At 41.0% G+C, this 25,191-nt stretch overlaps 2 protein-coding genes across 2 annotated transcripts; both read left to right on the top strand.

Moving 5' to 3' along the window:
* The first annotated feature begins 14,248 nt into the window (after positions 1-14,248).
* On the top strand, positions 14,249-18,122 carry LOC115787468 (calnexin-like). The gene is made up of 5 exons (XM_030740194.1): positions 14,249-14,382; positions 15,887-15,972; positions 16,505-16,624; positions 16,737-16,836; positions 17,587-18,122. Exons 2-5 carry the CDS (start codon positions 15,901-15,903, stop codon positions 17,652-17,654), a joined length of 360 nt encoding a protein of 119 aa, XP_030596054.1. The 5' UTR covers positions 14,249-14,382; positions 15,887-15,900; the 3' UTR covers positions 17,655-18,122.
* A 1,178-nt stretch (positions 18,123-19,300) lies between these two features.
* Positions 19,301-24,469, top strand: fgl1 (fibrinogen-like 1). Its single transcript, XM_030739607.1, has 7 exons — positions 19,301-19,435; positions 20,125-20,293; positions 20,427-20,586; positions 20,658-20,746; positions 21,566-21,654; positions 23,250-23,437; positions 23,549-24,469. Exons 1-7 carry the CDS (start codon positions 19,379-19,381, stop codon positions 23,784-23,786), a joined length of 990 nt encoding a protein of 329 aa, XP_030595467.1. The 5' UTR covers positions 19,301-19,378; the 3' UTR covers positions 23,787-24,469.
* The last annotated feature ends 722 nt before the right edge of the window (positions 24,470-25,191 follow it).

Genomic DNA, 25,191 nt, shown 5'->3' with positions numbered 1-25,191 from the left:
TTTGCCTGTTTTTTTTTCATTACACTGGGTTTGTGTGCATAACCCAGTTTGGCAGCAGGTGAGTTGGGTGTCTTGTGAATGTGTTAATGGTTGTAAGATTTGTTGAGAATGGCTTCTGTTTTGTTTCCATTTATTTCATGTTTACATATTTATTTATATTTATAGTTTATACTCTTCTTGTTCTTATTGATCCAGTGTGGACTTCCGGACTGCCATGCTTGTGCTTGTTTATGCAGGAATATGCAGTTGTCATGGAGGGGAAACCTGTGTGGAATTGTTTGATATAGCTTGAGCCAGTTCAAGTTTATCTACTTTACCAGTCAAAATTTTGGACACACTCACATGAGTGTGTCCAAAATTTTGACTGGTACTGTAAATAGCGCCAAATCACCGATGTATCAAGGCGCTTTATATTGTAAGGTAAAGACCCTACAATAGTTACAAAAATAATTTTTTTTTTTTTTTTTTTTTTTTTTTTTTTTTCAAGATGGCGCCGGTGAGGTCAGCAGCCGTCGTACCTGCTCCTACGCTTTGTTTGTATATATTAGGTTTAGCTCTAATTCTGGACTTTATAATTCCGCCTGCTCTGTGTCATATCACGTATGACAGACAGACTCTTTTTAATATCAGAATACAGCACTCTGGCTGTATTCTGACACCTTTTTCTCCCGACCCGACTTGGCCTCAGGAGATCCAGCGTTTCCAGTGGGCCAGCTCAAACAAAGGACGGACCAGGTCACGGACAAGGCCCCGAGGGAAAAGAGCCGGCGTAAGAGAGAGGCTGAGGCGCAGAGTGCACCAAACGCCACTGCCGAGCATCCTGTTGGCTAATGTCCAGTCACTGGATAACAAGCTGGACGAACTCAGGGCCAGGATACAGTTTCAGAGGGACATAAGGGACTGCAACATCATCTGTCTCACGGAGACATGGCTGACCCCCCTCATACCGGACCACGCCGTACAGCCGTCGGAGTTCTTCAGTGTTCATCGCACGGACAGAACGAGTGAGTCTGGAAAATCAAGAGGAGGAGGTGTGTGCCTAATGATTAATAACAACTGGTGTGACAGTAGGAATGTTGTCCTTCTGAAACAATCATGTTCACCTAACCTGGAGCTCCTAACCCTGAAATGCCGTCCCCACTACCTGCCCCGCGAGTTCACTTCGGTCATCTTCAGCGCCGTCTATATTCCACCTCAGGCGGACACAAACACTGCACTATCCAAGCTACATGAGGCAATTTCCACCTATCAGGCTAACCAGCGTGATGCGGCTCTCATCGTAGCCGGGGACTTTAACAGTGCAAACTTGAAAAAGGTGATACCGGAATTGATTCAACACATCGACTGCCCCACCAGAGGAGAGAGGACCCTAGACCACTGCTACTCTACATTCAAAGAGGGCTACAAAGCAAAGCCTCTTCCGCCTTTTGGGAAGTCTGACCACACCGCTGTCCTTCTCATGCCGAAATACAAACAACGGCTCAGGCAGGAACCCCCTGCTGTGAGAAAAGTGACACGGTGGTCTGATCAAACAGAGGCCGCTCTGCAAGGTGCGTTGGATTCAACCGACTGGGACATGTTTCGCAGCAGCGCGGGCGGAGACATCGAGGAGTTTACGGAAACTGTCGTGGGATTTATTGGGAAAGTTGTTGAAGACACTTCACTTAGGAGGACCATCAGGACTTTTCCCAACCAGAAGCCGTGGGTGGATAAATCTGTCCGCGACGCCCTGAGGTCCCGCACCGTTGCCTACAACTCCGGCCTCGCCTCTGGGAACATGGAGGACTACAAGGTTGCATCATACAACATCCGCAGAGCGGTGAAAGAGGCAAAACATCGCTATGGCCGCAGACTGGAACAGCAACTACAACAGTCTGACTCCAGGGGACTGTGGCAGGGACTACGCACCATCACGGACTACAAAGCACCACACACACACCCGGTGAGTGCCGACGCTTCTCTGGCTGATGAACTCAACATCTTCTTTGCGCGCTTTGAGTCGGGAAGCCGACAGCCCGCTGCGCTCCCGGCCGGAGGGGCGGAGACACTCACTGTGACGGAGCGCGACGTGAGGAGGGCGTTTAGACGTGTAAACACCAGGAAAGCGGCTGGACCAGACGGTATTAGTGGACGTGTCCTTAAGACCTGCGCTGACCAGCTGGCACCTGTGTTTACAGTGATATTCAACCTCTCACTGAAACTGTGTGTGATTCCCACCTGCTTTAAAAAGTCCATCATAGTCCCTGTCCCAAAGAAACCACACCCCAGCAGCCCCAATGACTTCAGGCCCATAGCACTCACCTCTGTGGTGATGAAGTGTTTTGAGAGACTCATCAAGACATTCATCACCTCCTCACTGCCCACCACCCTCGACCCACTACAGTTTGCATACCGGCCAGACAGATCCACAGATGACACCATATCCTTCCTCCTCCACAAGACCCTTTCACACATAGACACCGGTAAGGGGAACTATGTGAGAGTGCTGTTTGTAGATTACAGCTCAGCATTCAACACCATAGTTCCCTCCAGGCTGGTCTCTAAGCTGCTGGACCTGGGCCTGGGCCCATCCCTGTGCAGGTGGGTTCACAGCTTCCTGACCAGCAGACCACAGGTGGTACGAGTGGGTCACCTCACCTCATCCTCCCTCACCCTCAACACTGGATCCCCCCAAGGCTGTGTGCTCAGCCCTCTGCTGTACTCACTGTACACCCATGACTGCGAGGCCACGTCAGAGTCCAACGTCATCATCAAGTTTGCTGACGACACTGCTGTTGTGGGACTAATCTCTCACAATGAGGAGACAGCCTACAGGAGAGAGGTCTCCCGCCTGGAGAACTGGTGCCAGGAGAACCACCTCCTGCTCAACGTCAGCAAAACGAAGGAACTGATCGTGGACTTCAGCAGGAAGCAGCAGAGGGACTACCATCCACTTGTCATCAGTGGTGCTGAGGTGGAAAGAGTGGACACTTTCAAATACCTGGGAGTGACCATCTCACAGGACCTGTCCTGGACTCATCACATAAACATCACTGTGAAGAAGGCCAGACAGCGTCTCTACCTCCTCAGGCGGCTGAGAGACTTCAAGCTCCCACTCAAGGTGCTCAGGAACTTTTACACCTGCACCATCGAGAGCATCATGCGTGGGAGCATCACCACCTGGATGGGAAACTGCACCAAGCAGGACTTCATGGCCCTAAAAAGGGTGGTTCGTTCAGCTGAACGGACCATCAGAACCACCCTCCCCAACCTGCAGGACATTTACACCAAGCAGTGCAGGCTGAGGGCCATGAAGATCCTAAAACAGCCCAGCCACCCCGGACACTCTCTCTTCTCCCTGCTCCCATCAGGCCGGCGTTACCGCTGCCTGAGGGCTAAGACTGAAAGGTTGAAGAAGAGTTTTTACCCACAAGCCATCCGTCTGCTCAACTCTGAGCCCTAACTGGACCATTATTGCACAATGTAAATATTATAATTTATAAAAGTGTGTATAGTGTATAGTATATAGAGTATAGTGTATAGTGTGAATTACTTTTTTATTTTTATTCTTCTTCTTATTTATATGTGTGTGTATATATGGTTGCAGGTACAAAATACATTTCACTGTGCATTGTACTGTGTATAACTGTGCATGTGACAAATAAAACACTATCTTATCTTATCTAATTAGAGAGAAAATCATCACTGTTTGCAGGTCCTTTTCCCATACTCACTCACCCGAGGTTCTAGGCCATGGACATATATACCTAGATGCTGCATTGAGCGCTGACTCGTACATCAACATCGCCGCCATATTGGATGTGGCAAATGTTTTTTTCCGAACCATTTTACAGTTGAAATGGGATCACATGGGATTACCTTTCACAGGTAAGACTGGTGAATTGTTTTTGATCGTATTTGGCCATTCTAACATTTTGAAAACAGGATTATTTTTTTGTGCCTAAAAGTTTCCCAGTGTATATGTGCATATTTGTATGTGAATGAACGCATTAACTTAAATAACTTTGTAGAAAGGTGGGTCATTCTCTGAATTTGGTGCACTTTGTGTCTCCCAGGTTTACCTCAAAGATTTTCATATAAAGTAAAACACAACATTTATTTAAAAACAAGAAATGGAAATATCCATGTGTCTTTACAATCTAACACATGAAAAAAATTTTTTAAATTGTGTTTTAAAAAATTTTATGGATTGCTGAGATATAGAGGTCAGGCAAATGAGCATGTCCACACTGATCAACATTATTCTTTCACTGAATATAAAACAAATAAAAATAGCCACTAACCGCAAGTAATTTCTACTAATATAAAGATTTGGCAGTATTCTTTAACCTAAAAAAAAGAAATATGAGAAAAATATATGACTTATTTATAAAATTGTACTTTTTAATCACATCCCCCAGTTTTGTTCAACCCTGTAACAGCATACCGATTCCCCCCTTTTTAAAAATAATGGTTCAGCTCAACTTCCTCACCACCCAGGAAGTGACGTCACTCAAGGCTTTTTCCCGCTCACACTGTAAAGACTGGTAAGTGTTAGCATACTTTCTTACCTATATTTCATTGTTTTTATCCACAGACTAACATTGTCAAGCTCAACCTTTCAACACTGTTACATGCATAAATTATATTTATTATTTTTTGGGAAAAAGCAAAGAGTTGTCTTGGAAAAATATATTGATTTCTTGTTTTCCTCGTGCCATATGCTGCTTCATACCCTAGCTAATGTGGACTTATGGCTACTTTTAGCCGAAATCTTCAACCCCGTAACATTCAACCCCATAACAAACCCCACTGTTACAGGGAATCATTGTTACGGGGTTGAGGGTTGGACTGTTCTTAAGTCAGGCTGCCCCTTTTTCTCAAAATGTTCACCATCAGGCAACAGTATGCCTACTATCAGGGACTGCGCAGATGCGTGGCCAATGATGAATGCCTTATCCACACTGACTTCTCTGACAACTTTTCCTGTAAGTACAGCACTGAAATACAGTCAGTGCACGTTGGATCATCCCACCAACAGGCCACAATTCACACAGGGGTCATCTATGTTGGTGGAGCTCAAGAACCAACCTGCTTTACCTCCATTTCACCATCCAGACATGAGAGTCCAGCTGCTATATGGGAACATTTGAAACCTGCACTGGACTATGTGCAGACCACACACCCAAAGGTGTCTGTTGTGCACTTTTTTAGTGATGGGCCCAGTACACAGTACAGGCAGAAAGGAAACTTTTTTCTCTTCAGTACAGAGTTTGACAAGAAAGGACTGAGAGGGACCTGGAATTTTTTTGAGTCCAGTCACGGTAAAGGAACACCAGATGGTGTTGGTGCTGCCTTAAAGAGATCAGCAGATAACCTCATCAGCCATGGCCGGGACATCAACAATGCCTATGAGCTCTTCAAGGCCCTGTCTGAGATGGATAGTTCGATCAAATTGTTTTATATTGAAGATGAAGCTGTTGAGCTGGCACTGCAAAGAATGCCGTCCACCATTCCACCAGTTCCTGGAACCATGGACATCCCTCAGGTAGTTACTCTTGCTCGAGGGGAGATAAGATTGCGAGATGTTAGCTGCATGTGTTCCACCTATGGAAAGCTTGAATGTGAATGCTGGAATACAAAGCATTTCAGATTTCTCAGGGAACTCCCAGCTACTGCGTCACAAGGGCAGAAACAAATCAATTGGAATGACCCAGAGGTAATAGGGGAGTGGTGTGTGCTCACTTATGATAAAGCATTGTATCCAGGAATAATCCTTTCCATAGACGAAACCAGCATTCAAGTCAAATGCATGCACCATGCTGGGATAACCAAAACCAGATTCTTTTGCCCTCTACAAGAGGATGTACTGTGGTATCCATTCGATGATGTTCTTGAGCTCATCCTGCCTCCTCAACCCATAACAGGACGAGATTCACTCCACATGCAAATTCAGAAAGAGATCTGGGACAGACTGTCTGACTAAAGGATGAAAGAATCATAAATAGGAACAACAGATCAGATAAGAAAAGAAACCATCCACATTCACTTTCATTCATCAAACTTATTAGTTCAGATTTTAGTTAATTCTCAGTTCCCATTTTTAAGAGCTGACAACAATGTACTTTTTTTTACTGCTGATAGCACAGATGGCAGATTCAAGCACATTTAAAATTATTTTAATATTAACATTTATAGTTAAGAGTGTAACTGTGTTGTGATGTCGGTAATTACATTGTTAAACTGATTCCAGTGAAACAGATTTTGTATACAGCATTCAGTCTATGCTGTCCTTCATTTTTTTCCTTCTCACAAGACAGAGCCGTTCGATCTAAATGTGATGGTATTTTTAAACAATGTTAAATATTACATTAAATCTTGTTTGTTTTAATGAATTAAAGTCAATTTTAACTTGATTAAATGTTGTCATTTATCCAACCCTGTTACAGTGTGTTCAACCCCGTTACTTGATACGTTGTTATACATTTTTTTGATAGTAATAACAAATATTAGACTATTGTTTGTTGAACTGTATGCAAAGTTTAGAGGACAAGTAGAAAACATAAAAAAGCCTGATCTACTGTTTATGCTAAAGTGTATTTTCATGATTTATGAAGACTGCTTGTACATTAAGTTGCCATATTCTACTTGACAGTCAAATTATTATTATTTAGAATCAAATAAAATATACTTATAATAAGTTAGTCTGCACACAGACTACTTTTCATTGTGTCAAAGTGTCATTTTGTCAGTGTTGTCCCATGAAAAGATATACTTAAATATCTGCAGAAATCTGAGGGGTGTACTCAATTTTGTAATACACTGAAATTCTTGTATTCAGCCACACAGTGGCTCGCCTAGCCTGGGCGAGCACCCCCCCCCCCCCCCCCCCCCCCCCCCCCCCCCAGCCCAATAGCGATTGAAGCAGAAGCGCCTACCGCACTACTCTACTTGGGGGGTAATGAGCGCCTGCTGTGTGGTGCATGTAGCTTTCTGCCATGGTCTGACAGACAGGTTTTAACAGAAGGTCCCCCCACCATCACAGGCACACTCAGAATTTCTTTTAAATTTTTATCTGAAAAAACATGGAAGAAACTGAAATATTACACAGCTTCTGCTTACCTTTATCTTTGCTTGTTTCTCCTCTTCTTCTTTTCTCTTTTTCCTAAACTGCGCACCTTTGACCTTTTCCTTTTCATCTGCTGTAAATTGCACTGAAGCAGAATAGGTTATCACCACCGCCCATCCCCAGGGTTGTCAGATCTGACTGACAGTTGCCAGCCCAACACAACAAAACCTCCACTGAAACTCATGTTAATAGCACCAGGTTTGATATATATTTAAATATACACAGCTTTGGGTGAGTTGTTAAAATTTTGGCTGCTTTTCACCATCATTGGTAGATTTTTAGGAAGCTTTTATTGTAAAATTATATATCTAGATAATTTTATAATTATCTAGATGCAACAGCTGGGACCATGTTGTTCAGCCACTGTGCTGAGCTGTCAGTCATGATTCCACACCCCCGTCATCTGAGGCTCCGCCCCCCACGCCAAAACAGGGCCAAAAGTTTGAACTCGAAAAAAAAATTTGAAACTGCGAAAAAAAAATCTGAAAGTGAAAAAAAAAAAAACTTGAATCTGAAATGTAGTTTTGAAATATATTTTTTTAGTTTCACATCTTTTTTTTTCAGTTGCAAAACTTTTTTTCATGTTCAAACTATTTTTTTTTTATTGCAAAACTTTTTTTTCCTGTTTAAATTTTTTTTTCGGGTTCAAAATAATTTTTCAGTTTCAAATTTTTTTTTTTCGAACAAACTTTATGGCCCCAATTTAGCTCCATAGGGGGGCGGTCATGCCGCCCTAGATGAAAAGCCGCCCTGGGCGGCTGCCCATATCGCCCATATCAGAAACCGCCACTTTAGCCACACTCTGGATGGCATTACTTTGGCCTTCAGTTACACTGTGAGAAATCTTGGAGTCATTTTTGACCAGGACATGTCCTTCAATGCACATATTATACAAATAGTAGGACTGCTTTTTTGCATTTGTGCAATATTTCTAAAAATTAGAAACATCGTATCTCAGAGTGATGCTGAAAAGCTAATTCACACATTTATTACTTCTCAACTAGACTGTGGTAATACAGTATTATCAGGCTGTCCTAAAAGCTCCCTGACAGCCTTCAGTCGATGATGAAATTTGGTACTGAGGGATACGGTGGCATTCTCTTTTAAATGAAGTAACCCGACATCATCATGACGTTTCTTTTGACGCCATTGGTCAAAATGTGTTTTTTCATTGTAACTCAACCTATTCAACAGACACCATTTACAAAGATTTACGTTTTAAAATGCTAATCAAATTCTTCATCTCCCAGGTTCTGTACAATTGCTTACCATATGTGTAAATATGACATTGATCAATGGTAATATTTATTGGAAAACTCTTTTTTTTTCTTAAATATCACTGATATGTAATTTAACCAGACTTAATAGAGTTGTGGAAGTATTTTGAGAATTCTAAATAATCACATGCAGGGATGCAAAAATATAGTTTAAGAGTTTATTTAAAGATAAAAGTAGAAAAAATGAGGGAGAGTAGGAGAGAAAAAGGAGAGGAAACAGTAAGATCCCAGCAATCAGAATATGATCCCCTGTGAGCAAGCACTAGGTGACAGTGGGGAGGAAAAACTCCCTTCTAAAAGGAGGAAACCTCCAGCAGAACCAGGCTCAGGGAGGGCGGCCATCTGCTGTGACCGGCTGGGGGGTGAAAGAAAAGAAAGGTGAGGATAGAGAGGAAGGAGTGTATAGAGTGAGGGGGTAGGCACCAGGGTTCTAAATTAACTTTTTTGATCACCAGCCAATGTGGCTGGTAACTCTCTAAAGTTACCGGCCAGTCAGAATTTCCACTAGCCAAATTTTATGCGGTAAAAATAAGAGAAATGAGTGCCACTGAATGCATTTGATAATTTTATTAACATTGTTAGCATGAAAAACACAACACATACCATAAAATATACACAGAAAGTGCAAACAGGTTTGGGATCAATCTATCTATCTTTCTATGTATACATATTATTTGAACCACGTCTTCACAGCTCAACTTCTACAGAAGCGGCATCAGAATCTGAGCTACTCTCATTTTTTGCTGCACGTTTGCGCACAAAGTTAGGCCTGTCCTCATCATCACCTGCCTCTTCTCGCTCCTCTTCTCCCAACCACCGCCGCATTTAGGTTAAAAGTTTTTACTCAGCTAACATTAACTCCCTCCTCTTTCAGTGTGCTCTCTGTTTAGTTCTGGCCCAGTTTACTTCGCTTCTACCTTGAGTTGCTCTCTGTCTTGCTCTCTGAAGTCTGTTCAGTGGCGTTAGCGTTCATTTCCATGGTTCTCGCGCTATTTTCACTACAAACTGCGCGCAGCCAATAGGCGTGTAATGTCATGACATAGCGTTAAGGCATATAGTGTTCATGGGAAATGTAGGAAGTACTGCCAGGGGATAAACGACCGAGAACGGAGCCTGATGTATCATGCATGTAATGCCTCTTGCATCACTGGTAAAATTGGCTAGCAAGTTTTTATTAAGACCCGCCAAAATGATTTTTTACCCGCATTTGGCGGGTTGGCGGGTGTTAATTTAGAACTCTGGTAGGCACTGAGGCTAAGGGAAGGGAGCAAGGGAGGGAAATAGAAGGGAAGTTAGAGAGGGAGGAAGAGGAGGCTAATCCTCAGGCAGAACTGGGCAGAAGAGGCAGCACCACCACAACCACCACCAGGTGCTACGTGGTTGGTCCTCATTCTGCTCCTGCGTTTTCATCTTCTCTGCCTCTTTTTCCTTTCTTTTCTGCCTTGTCTTTTCTTTCTCTTGAATTTTCCTTTCTTCAACTTCTCGTTTTTTCATCTGCTTCTCTAATTCTTTCTCTTTGGCTTTCAGCAGTTTATTTTCTTTTTTATCTTTCTGTTTCAGGAGCTTCTTTATATTTATATCTTTGTCCGTGTCTGACTGTCTAACCTGCATATTCTTCTTTTCCAGCAGGTACTCTTCCAGAAATGGTTTTTGCAGTGAGGTCAGCTTGTTGTTCTGCTCTTTATTTGTGGCTGTTTCATCATTTAGCTTTACCACTTGAATCTCATATTGGTCCGGCTTAGTTTGCATGTCTGCCCTTTTGACCTGCTTTTTGATGCGCTGTCTGGCTCTTTGGGCTCGCTCCCTTAATTGGTTGTTTTCAGAAATAACGTCATGAACGCCTTTCTGAATCTTGCTGCGATCAACTATACTTTGTTGCATAATATACAACAATTCAGGTTTTTTGTGCTGGTTGCTCATGTTTGACATTTTAATGAGAAACTCAAACGTGTGATATCTGGTGTAGTATAAGAATCAGATAATCTCTGATTTTGTCTGTAGAAGAACAAAATTAATATTTGCAAAGTGTGTGTTCAGTATGCAGGCTGCCCTGTACGTATAGGGTTTCTCGGAATGTGTTGGCCGTCTAATGTTTTGATGTAAGATATTTCCTTTGATGGAACAGGCCCAGCCTACGAAAACATTCCATGCCCCGCCCACTGAGAATGGAGCCCCACCCACCTTGCAGTGTTGCCAAGTTAGCTACTTTGTCGCTAGATTTAGCGGGTGTTCAGACCCACCCCTTCCCCCAGCAACTCTTTTTTCAAAAAGCGCCAAGCGACAAATTTAGCGAGTTTTCCCGGTGACGTCGGCTACTTTTGGAGAGTTTTTTTTGTTAACCTGAAATCCTCCGCTATTGCCGTGTTTTGTGTACATACAGCCTTCGTTCTGCGTCCGTTCAGACGCTTTGGCATCGCCCGGACCCCCAAGAGTATCTGGCTGTTGGTATGTACCACAAGTCACGTGACTTTAATAGCGGAAGTGGGTCTGTTCGTGTCCTCGTGATGCAGCCGGTGATGTAAATGAACAGAATGTTTGTGTTCTTGCTTTTTTCTGAATGAATTAAAAAAAAAAAAAAAAAAAAGTGATGCAGCCGGTGGATACGTCGCTGCATTGAGCGGGTGAGCTGTTATAGGTCAGCGCATATGTCTGGATTTACTGATCTGGGTAAAATCCTGCTGACTGAAGGATGGAAGTTTGTTCATTCGGTCTGTTTACATGTTTGTTACCTTAAACAGGAGGAAGCACTTTGGTGAAGTCTACTTCACTGCAGACTGGCTTTGTAAAGAATAATCAGCCTTTTGCTGTTTTTGCTCTGTATCTTTTCTGTTTCCATTTTAATAGCACAGCTGCGAGTCTTTTGCTATGGAGGGAAAAAAGTTTTAATTTAATTTGAGGAGCATTATTATTTAAATATGCCAGTGGTGTATTTTTGAGCAATTTCTCATGTACATCTACAGCTGAATGTTAATAAAAGTGTCTGCGTGACATTTGGGACATGCAGCTTTGACTCTGAAGTGCCTTTTTGTTTATACCTTTCGGAAGAAAAAATATCAAGATATATTTTGTATGTCGCCATTCAGGTAAAAACATTTCGAGATATTATTTTGGTCCATATCGCCCAGCCCTAGCAGTTCTAAACATATTTAGGATGTTTTTCTTCACTTTTTGTCTCTCTCCAAAGATGTTTCCTCTCTCCTACAACCTGATTGCAACTACATGCAAATAACCAATTATGCACATTAGGTGATGACGTCACATACCGACTTCTAGCGACTTTTAGGGCAGCTAATAGCTACTTTCCTTACTGAGGAGTTGGCAACAGTGAGGCCTGGCAGTCATTGTGTGGACAATAATAGAAATGAATGAATAAATAAGATAAAAAGACAAACATTAACAAGAGGAGCCTATAGAGAAGTTATAGAGATTCTGGACCATTCATTAATTCAATTCAATTTTATTTCTGTAGTGCCAAATCACAACAACAGTGGCCTCAATGCACTTTATTTTGTAAGGCAAAGATCCTACAATAATTACAGAGAAAACCCAACAGTCAAAATAACCCCCTATTAGCAAGCACTTGTTGACAGTGTGAAGGAAAAACTCCCTTCTAACAGGAAGAAAACTCCAGCAGAACCAGGCTCAGGGAGGGGCAGTCATTGCTGTGACTGGTTGGGGCTGAAGGAAGAGAGACAGGACAAAAGACATGCTGTGTAAGAGAGCCAGAGATTAATAATGATTAGATGCAGCGTGGGGTATAATCAGAGTGAAAAGAGGTGAGTGAGACGAAACAGTGCATCATAGGAACCTCCACCTTAAAAGCCTGTGGTACATAGCCAACTAATAAAGACAGATTGATCATATTTAAGACTGAAGGATCAATAAATGGAAGGACTTCTTTGAGCAGTCTAGTAGGAATGGGGTCTAATAAAAATGTTAATGGTTTGGAGGAAGTAAATATTGAAGTTAACTCTGAAAGATCAACTGGAGCGAGAGAGTCTAAACAAATATCAGCAGTGCTGAAAGCAGCCGAACATGAAGATAAGTCTTTAAAGTGGTTATGAAAAATTTTTTCTCTAATGGTTAAAATTTTATTTGTGAAGAAATCCATGAAGTCATTACTAGTTAAAGTGAAAGGAATACTTGGCTCTACAGAGTTCTGACGCTTTGTCAGCCTGGCTACAGTGCTGAAAAGAAACCTGGGGTTGTTCTTGTCTGTGTAGGTTCTCAGTCATCCAGGCTATAGTAGTCTCTGGAGCTTGAAAAAAGAAGCATCTATGTCCACTGTGAACAACCATCATTGAACAGAGGAGGTGATTATGCTTACAGTCCTGTTCCCTTCCCAGACATCTCAACCCCCATTCACAACTTTGTTCCAGTAACCTCAATAGGTCACATGAAACAAAGGATCCATCCATTCTCTTCTGCTTATCCTGTTCAGGGTCGCTGGAGCCTATCCCAGCTGTCATAGGGCAAGAGGCAGGGTACCCTGTACAGGTCACCACCCTGTTGCAGGGCCATCACATAGAAACAGACAACCATTCACACTCACATTCACACCTATGCGTAATTTAGAGTGATCTATCATGTCTTTGGACTGTGGGAGGAAACCGGAGTACCCGGAGGTTTCATCTGAAACCGCTGATTATAATGACCCACGCCTCCTTTCACACCTTGGCACATGTGATTATGCACATGAACAATAGAGGGTCATAACCACCTCCAGGGGACTACGCCCACTGGGGTGTAAATACCTGGGTCTCTCCACCATTTGGTTTGAGAACTGAAGAAGCCTTTCGGATGAGAGGTGAAAAGCCTTCAAGTAACAAGTCCAGTCGCCTTTTTTCAAGTTCTAGAGACTGGGGTTGTTCTTATTTTCTTCAATTAATGATGAACAGTAAGAGATCCTAGCTTTACGGAGGGCTTTTCTATAGAGCAGCAAACTCTTTTTCCAGGCTAAATGAGCATCTTCTAAATTAGTGAGTCGTCCTTCCCTCTCCAGCTAACTAAGGGTTATCTGCTTTAAGCTGCCCGTTTGTGAGTTAAATGTCACGGCCCTCCCTCTGACCTGCGGGGGGGGGTGCCTCCTGCAGGTCAGAGGTGGGCCTTGAGTAATTGGAGCCACCTGGGCTCAGTAATTTAAACAGGGCTCTGCTAACCATCATCTCTCTCTGCTCCTCCAGGTAAACTCCTTTTGTCTTTTGTTTCAGTTTGGTTTGGGGTTGAAATATTCATTCAGATTTACACATACATGTCCACTAACTCATACGCTGCACACACTAAACATACTTATATATATATATATATATATATATATATATATATATATATATATATATATATATATATATATATATATATATATATATTAGTGTTGAGAAAATGAAGCTTTTGTGAAGCACTGAACCACTTGAAACAGTTGTTTCGAAAATGGGTTCATTACTCGAAGCCTCAATTACAGCGCCCTCTCCTGGAGAAGTGCAATGCTTGTAATTACACACACGCATGCACACATGCACAAAACTGAGCGATCTGTAGCCTCTTTGCATTGTTTGAGGCACACACGTTATGGCCGAATATCATGATATCAGGTTCTATTTCCAAATAAAGATGGATGAATGTGTGTGTTGCACACACACACACAGAGCTTGCGCTTTTATTTTGAGTTTATAGTTTAGACCAATCTCAAAATCAATCGCTCAATCAATCTCTCCCACGAGTGACTGTCCTCCATCATCGTGGTCGTGCAGTTAGGAGAAGGGCAACAGGACAGGTGTGTGTGTGTGTGTGTGTGTGTGTGTGTGTGTGTGTGTGTGTGTGTGTGTGTGTGTGTGTGCGCGCGCGCATGCTTGCATGTTAATAACAGTGTTGTACCCATTATAACGTGGTAACTGTATAACTGCAGTCATGTCAGCAAGTGATTTTAGAGCAAAGTCCAACACTACAAGGATTTGAGGAAGTGACTTTTAAAGGCTCTCCAGGAACGCTGAAAAACAGGTAAAAACATTCAGTTTGCTTCTTTTTGTTGTTCTTTTTACCTTCCATTTTTAATCTTCATCTCTCTTGTGTCTGCTTTTCCTCACCTGTATCTGATTTCATGTCCTTTCTCCTCTTTTGCTTTGCCCTTTTATCTTACTGCTTCTATCTGATCATTGTAGCCACAGAATAAATGGTTGCAGTAGAAAACATGTTTTCTCCTCTTTCAGAATCTTTGAGTGTGGTTTTTAACCTAAGAATGTTTAGTGTGTGCACGTGTACACTTCCAGTATCCTGTAAAAACTGCAGACAGTTTGGCAGTGGATGAAAATGTGTTTATACTTGTCAAAAAGGGTTCAGTTTATTTTTATCTTACCAACCCACACACGATTCTCCACAAAGACAGAGGTTTTTGTTGTGTTTTATTATTAATTAGGATTAAAAGTCTGAAACATTGCATTTTAAATATTCAGATGCTTGTTATGAGACTCAAAAATGGAAGAAGACTTCTTAGATGAGGCCGTTCATTCAAGGGTAATTAGGGAATAACCTTGACCAGACAGGCAACCATGAGCCCAGCGGAAACTATGAATCAATACTGAAATCCCTTTGTTAGAGAAGAGAAGTCATCAGTGCAGCACAACATCAGTCAGACTTTTATGACACAGTGGCCATCCAGCCAGAGGGATACCATCTGTCACTAATGCACAGCCTGATGGGAGTTTTCCAAAAGACACCTCAAAGACTCTGAGACCGTAAGAAGTAACATCCTGCAGTCTGATGAAGCCAATATTTGGCCACAATTCCTAATGGCACATTTAGAGGAAACCAAGCTCTGAGCATCACCACATTAACGTCATCCAGTTAATCAAAACACTGTGGTGACAGCATCATGCTGTGAAGATGTTTTTCTTTAAAAACACTCACTAATTAGAGTGAAAAGCTTTTCCACCAAGAAAGCAAAGGAACGGGGTGCCGGATGGAGCAGGTGACCCATATGCTGTAAGGCTAATGCAGAATCCTGGGTTCAAATCTGCCCTGAGGCCATTTATTGTGTGTCTTTCTACCAGCTTTCCTGTTTTCTCTCCACTGTCCTATTGCTATATGCTTTAAAGGCTAAAAATCAATCAATCAAAGGGATGGCTCTGGAACAACTCCTGCAGTCAGGACCTGAACCCAGTGGAGCATTGCTTAAGAGACCTGAAAAAAACTGTCCCAGTTCTGGAGAATCATTCCCAAGAAGACTTGAGGATGTCATTGCTATTAAAAGTCACTTCAACTATATGGTCTGAATTCTATATACAGCAAATGGGAGATTCCAGTCTTTTATTTTTTAATAAATTGATGAAATACTGCAAAATCTATTTTGGCTCTGAGTGTTGTGCAGAGATTGAGCAGAAAAAAATATGAATTTATTTTAAAAGGAGATTGAAACACACAATAAACTGTAAAAAAAAAAAACCCCTGAAAGGGTTTAAAGAGATTCAGAACTCACTGCATGTGTGTGTGTGTGTGTGTACATCAGCTCGTGTTTTAGAGATGGACGTGAGCTTTGTGCTGCTGTGTGTGATGCTGGCAGCAGATGTGACACCAGCTTCTGCTGCAGAAAAGGTAAGAGTTTCATAGCATTTATTTATTTTTTTGTATTTAACATATGGAGTCATACACAGTGTGTTGTTCTGAACAACCACTTATTACTGTGACTTATTTTGCTATCTTTAAGCCAAGCTTAACCATCATAAGCTTAACCACCATTACAGATTGGTGTTGATATAATGCTGAGAGCATGAGGACTGTCAACAGCTACCTTAGTAGTTTTAGTCTGTAGTCCGTGCATCTACACTACTTACACACCACCTAGTGCTCGGATGTATAAATGCATGGTATAAAAATTGCTCACAGTAAGGCATTTTTCCTGCAGCATTTGTGATCCTGAATAATGCTTTCACATTTTGAAATCCAGTATTTTTCCTTTTTATCCTGTCTTCTAATTCTTCTTTACATTTAAGAGTCACATGATCATTTTGCAGTCATAATAATTGTGTGGTTTTGATCTTTTTATTTTAAATTAAATTTCAATTTATGCATCATTATTTGCAGTTATGTTATAATGACATACAGTGTCTGTGTACGTGCGTTCTAGCCAGGTATCATTGAGACCCTCATCCTGGCCACCTTCCAGCGTCCCTGGCTCTGGAGCGTCTATGTCTTTGCTGTTGGACTCCCCGTCATTCTCTTCATAAGCTTCATGTGGCCAGACAAGGTATGTTATACTCGAGAGTGTTTTGGTTGTCCAGACAAATAGGACAGCTCCAAAAACCCCCAAATCAAGCTAAACAAAAAACTACTTAACTGCGTGGTGTGTTTGCTTACAGAGGTTCGGCCCCCCAGATCAACCGTATTACTATAAGAAGAGTGATGATCCTCAACCAGATGATCCTGAGGTTTCACTGCCGAGAAAATCGACAGATGAAGGTAATTTTTTATTTTTACCTGAGCGCAACATCAGGAATATAACATGAAATTTAAAATATGCAATTAACAGATACGTAAAGTATTAGCTGAACTCTTCGCTAAAGTGTTTGGAAAGTGCTAATTTTAGGTTTTGTTCATATTTAATGCAACACATGTTTCTGGCCATGATATCAACTGGGCAAAGCTATTTACAGTTTCCTACTTGTTGCCTCTTTTGTTGGACCCACACAGTGATAATTTAATTTGGATTTCAACAAAATTTAGGACGCAGTCGTCTCAAAGATTTAGCGGCAGCCGGTAACTTACTGTAAAAAGTGTTTACAGTAACTTTACTGTGAAAAATGTTTACATCCTGCTGTAATTACATTTACAGTAAAGTTGTTATAACTGGATTTTACAGTCATTTTCTATAATTCTATTTACAGTAACTGTAAATTTAATGTACAGTAATTTACAGTATTTGTAGCATATTTCATATACCACATTCTTATTGTTTTAATTTACTGTTGCAGCATTAACATAGTTAGTAGCAATTATAGAAATGTAGCTTTAAAATAAGTCACTACAGTTGAGCACTGTAAACTACATGTAACCCCCGTCCCTTCAAAAAAAATCACAAATGGTCATGAACATCATTAAAACCAGATTTTTAATTGTTGAAAGCACGAATTACAAGTACGCATACACCGTGTCTCTTAATTTATGTCTTTAACTGAAGTTAATAAACTTTTTGTGTTTGTGTGTGTCTAGGATCAACCTTACAAGAGGAAACCCTGCGAACTCACAAGAGCTTGCTGAGAAGAAAGACTAAGGACTGAGTGAATACAAGCACAGCATTTCCTTACTTAGTCAAACTAAAAACATTAACGTAACCAGTGCAGTTAGGTTTGATCTTTCAAACTACAATAAATACCTTTAAAGGTTCCCACTGTGTGTATTATAGTATGGAAGCCACATACTGGGTCCTGGCATTCATGTGGATCAGCCATACCATTGCAGGATTATGCATTTCACCACGCCACAAAATCTGCTCAGGAATTAAACAGAGGAACACCTCAAAGACACTCAAGTGTTAATCCCCCTACAAATTCACCACATCCCAGTCATCTGTAGGATACACTGGGACACACTTGATCCACAACCCACAACCAACTGGACATAAAAGATGGCATGTTGATGAAATGCTACATTATTATAGTAATTATGTATTTTGATGCTATATTGTCTCATCATATCCAGTCTGTTAGTTTGTTGTGCACAATACTGGTTCCACCATGAGGTACTGTATATCTGTTGTTGGAACTATTAACTTCAGTCATATAAAACAAATAAAAACCTCAATATGACACGAGAGGATTTTTTTTTTTAATGTTGATCTTTTAAAGTTGAAAAAAAAAAAGCCATTTTGCTATTTGTCTTAAAGGAAAAATTTTACATATTTGAAATAATTGTGTTCTTGCTAGAAATTACGTGAGAAGAATAAAATATCTGTCTGTCCATAATAAATATGCTGTCGCTGCAGCGCTTAGCTTAGCGCAAACAACGGTAACAGCCACCTTCTAAATCAAAAGGTTACAACATTTTCTAAACAACACAATTAAGCTGACCTATCATTCAGTTTTAGTTTTACTCAATAGTTAGAAAATGTGAATGCCTATTTTACTCACATGATGTCATGATCACATTGCTTGAGAGTTGTGTGTCTTTTTGGATGTGTTACAACCACCGGTCATGAGGGAGAAAACGAGTATTCTCCAGTTGGTTGCTGTCTGTTGATAAGTGTAATCAGCCGCAAAGAGGGTGCCACACCAAAAACCTCCTCATGATTGCCGTGAGCCAATAACAATATGTCAAAGTCTTTTGAAAAGCCAAATGCCAGATATTACATCCTCCTACAGCATCACTGTCTAAAGCCGTCAATGTTATGTTATTAAAATGGCTTTTATTGAGGCAAATTAAACAAAGAAAACTTGCCACTTCCTCCCTTTGAATAGTGTGAAATCAGTAAAAGCCACTTTATGCAGTCGAGTCTCTTTGTAATGCTTTGACATAAAATATCTTCTGCTCTTCATAATCCTGTTAGAAGTGACCTTCAGTGGCATTTAGCTGCTGGCAACATTTATTTAAAATGGCACAACACTTGCCCATCAACAAAATGACTACTCGAGTCTTTAATGACACTCACAAAGAATGCAGCACAGATAAGCGGGCACACTTTGAATTTAAAACCCATTATCAAAATCTCCTTCTCTTAAAGTTCAATTTTAAAAATCCGTTCTCTCGTTTTATGGTGTTTTCCCGAAACCGTGGCTGGATTGGATTTTGGGAAGTGGACATCTGTTCTGGATGTTCCCTGCATATTTTTTTCACTGTAGAGAATCAGGTATTTGGTCATGTTCTTCTTCTTGGCCACACTTGTGGTTTTTCTCCAGATGTGGGGGGAAAAAAAATCAAAGCGATAAAACCACACTGGAAGAATCTAAATACTCCTTTTCTCCTGACTTCTAGCTTTTTAGTGTTGTGATATCCAAACAAGAAGAGGATGAGAGGCTCTCTGTTGCTGCTGCTCACAGTGACGGCTTATATGCAATCTCTGTGTGTAAGTACATAGATCTGATCTTCTTCTATGCGAATAATTTACCAGGCAGACTGATAATATTGCTTAATTTGAATTGAATTCTAAGCTGTATTTAGTTCATTTTTCTTCATGACCTAACATATAACATCAGATAGAAATGAAAGTTATCGAGTCAGGAGGCAGAACATGCTGTCTACCAACTGGTAAGTTTGTAGTCTACACAGGCAAGATAGTGAACCATGAGTGAGTGTATGTGTCAATGTTAGACAAAGTGCTTAGGCAGAGAATAAATGTACTGTACACTTATATGGCTGGGTGAACACAACTTGTATTAGAGATGGGCTGAGTGCTCAGTTAGAGCAGATTAAAATGTAAGTGTAGCCTATGTTTCCCAAAATGACTGAGTTTAAATTCTACAGTTAGAACTTGAATTCAAGGTAAGAATAAAAGTAGAAGAGTTTTATTTATGCGCTTTATCAGATTTCAAAATCATACTTACTCAACCTGCAAAAACTGAAAACAATTTAAATGCTGCATTTTACCGAAAGATGATACTTTTTTAATTTAAATAAAAGTTTTAGTGCTATGTTACAGGGTTTTATTCATTTTTGTTATACACCGTGTTTCAATCTATGCACATGTAAGATGGAGGGAATGGAAATTAATGATAATTCTCACAATTATAGCGATACAATTGTGTGTGTGTGTAGGCGTCAGACAGTTGCCGTGAGGAGGTGGCTCGTCTGCAGGAGCAGGAGAAACTTCTGAAGGGCCAGCTTCAGAAACAAGAGCTCCTCCTACACAGATTACAGCTCCTGAACCAGCCTCGCAACATGAACAAAGCCAGAGCCGTCCAGAGCCAGGACACACAGTATGCAGGTCAGGGCCACACCCTCAGGACTGGACTAAAAATCTCTTGCTTCAAATCACCTGCTGCAGAAACACAAACCAGATTATGTGTTACATACAAAGTGTGTCTCCGCATATTTAAATTTGTTGGTGTATGTGTCAGACTGCTCCCAGCTCTTCAGTGCTGGCTACAAATCCAGTGGTTTATACAGAATCAAAGCCAGTGGCAGCCTGTCTCCAGTCCAAGTGTACTGTGATATGAGTGATGGAGGTGGTTGGACGGTCATACAGAGACGGATCAACGGAGCACAGACGTTTAATAGGTGTGTCTGAGATCTAACAGGAAGATTTTTAAGAAATTATTTCAATTTAAAAATATCTATCTATCTATCAGGTCATGGGAAGAGTACAAGGATGGTTTTGGAGACATGGATGCAGAATTTTGGATAGGAAATGACAACCTGCATTACATCACTGAACAAGGTCTGTATTAGTAATGAAAAATATTTTCCTTACTGTTTAAGGGTGCAATAATTGTTATTCATATATTATCAAGTAGAACATGCAAAGCAGCTCATGGTAGAACATTACACTGCTCTTGTTCTGTATAAGATGACTTGTGGGCAATAGTTTCCTGGAGCTTCTGGGGAGTAGCTGTAGGTTTTGGACCCCACCATATTACCTTTTTGGAGCCAGGAGCTACCATATTTGGACAAGAGGGTGGAGCACTAAGTTATCAGCTGGCAAGCAAAATGGTTAGCAAAATGAATTTGTAAATTGTACAGGTGCAACATGCAAACACACATTTCTCCTAATTGGTACTAAGTAAGCAAGAATAATAAGAATGAAAATTGGGTGGTCCAGTTCAGTGAATCAAATTAGTGGAAATATGAGCCCTGGCAGACAACTAGCTAGAGCTATGTCTATCAGTCACTGTTTATGTATGCAGAAAAATTAGCAAAGCTAAAATGTCACCACAACAGGCAGATTTCAAGGTTACATTTCCACAAATGCAATTCTGCTTTTGTTCTCCACATGGAGAGCTCAAATGTGGTTGGTCAATAAAACTTGGAATACAAGCAGACTTCAAACAGAAACCTGAAAGTTTTGAGTACAAAAACTCTTTTGTCCCTTGCTTACAGGTTCTGTGTGAGATGTGATATCATTTTAAAGAGATTCTGGATGTATAAAAATAAGTGGTACACAAAAGAAGCTATTACTGTTACAGATCCTTCTTGTGTTTGTAAGGGTCAACTTTTTAAATACAGTTTAAGTCATTTTATTACGTTTATTCTGTTCCAGGGAATTATACTCTGAGGATCAACTTGGAAGACTTTGATGGTAACCAACGCTATGCTGAGTACAAGAACTTCAGAGTAGCTGATGAAAAGGTATTGATGCTAGGTGGCCACTAAAATAATAGATAGTGGACTTCATAGTGATTTTTGGGGGGGTAAATGTATTTGATTTTTACTGGGGAAGGAAACCCTAAATCTCATGCATGTGTCTAATGAGTTATTTAGAATTTCTTGTCTTCTTTCTGTGTGATTATAACATTCTTAAAGGCTTCACGCTTATTGGCAGAGATAGAACAGAAATATGACGCTACAATCAGAAGTGTAAAATAAAAGACTTTATGGATGTATAGATAGTTACCTGGGAGTTAGAAAATAATTCTGGGCTGATCCATTCGCTGCCTTGAGCTTTGTCCATCCATCCATCATCTTCTACTTATCTGTTGTTGGGTGATAATGGCAGCATGCTAAGCAGGGTATTCCAGATGTGCCACTACCTAGCAACACTTTCCTGTTCTTCTTGGGGGATCTTCTCAGGTGAAGAGAGTGGTTGATACCTGCCATGGTGGCAAACTAAATGGTGGACACCGAAGGTGAAGGGAGCCATCAAGCTGAAGAAAAAGTCCTATTGATCTTAGTTAGCTGCTGATGGCAGAGCAGGCAGAGCTCAAACGGTGTATAGTGTAGCCAGGGCGCCGCTGACTTCAACTGAGGATATAGTCGGCCGGTGGAAGGAATTCTTCCAGGACCTCCTTAATCCCACTGACACACCTTCTGTAGAGGAAGCAGAGCCTGGGGTCAAGGGGGATGACTTGCCCACTAGGAGTGAGGTCAGTGCATGGTGCTTGGTGGGAGGGCCCTGAGGTGGATGAGATTTTCACTGAGTTCCTGAAGGCTCTGGATGTTGTAGGTCTGTCTTGGTTGACATGCCTCTGTAACGTTGCATGGAGATCTGGGGCAGTGCCTGTGGACTGGCAGATTGGGGTGGTGGTTCCCATCTTCAAAAAGGAGGACTGCAGTCAGTGTGCTCCAGCTATAGGAGGATCACACTCCTCAGGCTCCCTGGGATGGTCTATGCTAGGGTGCTGGAAAAGAGAATTTGTCTATTAGTTGAACCTCAGATTCAAAAGGAACAATGCAGTTTTTCTCTTGGTTGGGGAACGCTGAACCAGCTCTTAATCCTTGGATATTCTAGTATGCATGGGAGATTGCCCATCCATGTGTTTCTAGGCATAGCCAAGTGGTGTAAGGCTTCTGCCATGGTGGCCTCAGAATCTCACCTCTGCTTTTTGAGGATTATATAGTCCTGCTAGCTTCATCAGGTGGTGGCCTCCAACTCGCACTGGAATGGTTCGCAGCTGAGTGTGAAAATGCAGGTTTGAGAATTAGCACTCCCAAGTCTGAGGCCATGGTCCTTGGACAAGCCCCCCCCCCCCGGATAAAGAGAAAAAAAATGGATGGATGGAGGGACTCTCCGCTGGGTTCTAGGTCTTCCCCTGGGACTCTTCCCAGTTGGGTGTACCTGAAAATCCTCCAAAGGGTGGTGCAGTGGATGCTTAAACCACCTCAGCGGGCTCCTTTTGATAGAGGAGCAGCATTTCCCTACAGAGAACTCAATTCAACCACTTGTACTTTAGCTTTTATTTTAAAGCTTATACAAGTTGACCATCTCTTATTATATCCCACTACAGGATCACTACCGCCTTAGCTTTGGAGCCTATCTAGGTACAGCCGGAGATGCTTTGTCTGGAAGCTATCAAGCTGGGGTGTCAGAATGGGCCAGTCACCAAGGCATTAAATTCAGCACCTACGACCAGGACAACGATAACTACAATGGAAACTGTGCTAAGGAAGACAAAGGAGGCTGGTGGTTTAACAAGTAAGGGTCAGCTTAGCCATCAAAAAATGTGCATAGATGGAAAAATATGCATCACTTGTCCATTATAGTACAAAAACAACTGAAAGATGCTTGTTTTTTCACTCTTCCTAGGTGTCACTCAGCCCATCTCAATGGCAAGTACTATCCCAATGGGCACTACAGCTCTGTAACAGATGATGGTGTAATTTGGTACACTTGGAGAGGATGGTGGTACTCGCTGAAGACCAGCATCATGAAGCTGAGACCCATTGATTTCAAAATTGATCCCGTCGATGATCCCAATGTGATTCATCGCAGCCCCCACTCGCAAGCAGAAGAAGATCTCGAATTGGTTGTGGGCAGAAACTAATTGGCAAACAGTACTTTATAGTAATACTTTAGGTAAAATCATATTTCAAATTGAAAAAGAAATGTATGCTATAAACGCTATGCTCTGATCAACTTAACTAAGTGACTCCTCATAGCAAACATGCTTCCTGTATTATCAGACTTTATCCTAATGATAAATGGTAAGATTAGCAGTAATTAAGTCGATTTACTGTAATTCATTATAAAAACAATCAATCCTTTTGCAGCCTATCTTAGTAGTAGATGCTTATGAAATGCCTGTTTTAGAGCTTCATATTGCAAGAGGAAGTAGCATGCACACATAGCTGTCTGTTTTGGTGGAGAAAAGGGAAATCTGATGTCAGTGTGTGTCAGACACAGGCACAAACATTGGACTAAAAGCAGTGAAAGGAGCCATTATCATGTCACTGAAAATAGCTGTAACAGGAGTTTTTTTTTTCTTTTTTTCAAACCAGTGGTATATTATAAAAACAGCAAGTTGCAGTGATAGAGAAGATAGACAAGATAACACTGAGCTATCACTGAAAGCACTAAGTTATATTTCTTTGGCACACAATAATAGAAATAGAGGTTTAAAAATACTAAATATGGATTGTCTCCCATTTACAGGCTGTGGACATACTGTCAGCTCTATATCACTCATATTTGCATTATAACCATGATTAAAAAAATAAAACCTGCAAATACACCCTGTCCATGGAGTTATTTCATAATGCTGGAACCACATTGTTCCAATACTGCTGCATTTGTGTGTCTATTCTTTAAGTAAAGATATTAAATGTCAAATTTCTTGTAACAGTTTTATTTGTGACATTTTGTGAGCACATTTAAGAACTCCAGATATCAAATCACAGTCAAAATATGTCACAGATACAATCTAATCTTATCCCCAACCTTCTGCACTCTTTATCTAATACTATTCATGAATCACTAGTTCTAAAACATAAAAGAGATAGCTATTTGCAAAAAGTAGAGAAAGCCTCACTTAATCCTTGCTCAGATGGTTGTTTCCATATTATAAATGGATGGATGTGTATATCCATATATGTCAATGTTTAATTTCTTGTCCAGGTCAGGTTGGACTGAATGCCACCTACCGAACAGCCATGCTTATGTGCAATCTGAAGAATGGTACTGACAACCTTTTGGACTCCATTTCTCAGTTGTTAAATAGATAGCAAATATTTGCTGTGGTATTGAAGCACCGCCCAAGATGACAAAAATGTAAACATGGACAAAAGAAACAATCTAGTTTACTTGATAGATTATGAATCCATTAAATGAAAACGTTTCATTATATCTAGATCACTGGATTTTTCAAAGGAGGACCCTTTCTTTATCATATGAAGCCTTTTGGAGTTAATAATGGCTTAAGTACAAATATATGCCAATCATTATAAGCTCTG

This window comes from Archocentrus centrarchus, chromosome 10, assembly GCF_007364275.1.
Source record: "Archocentrus centrarchus isolate MPI-CPG fArcCen1 chromosome 10, fArcCen1, whole genome shotgun sequence".
In the NCBI taxonomy this organism is placed as follows: Eukaryota; Metazoa; Chordata; class Actinopteri; order Cichliformes; family Cichlidae; genus Archocentrus; species Archocentrus centrarchus.
Note: the sequence above shows the minus strand (reverse complement) of the source record. Positions and strands in the feature narration are given on the sequence as shown.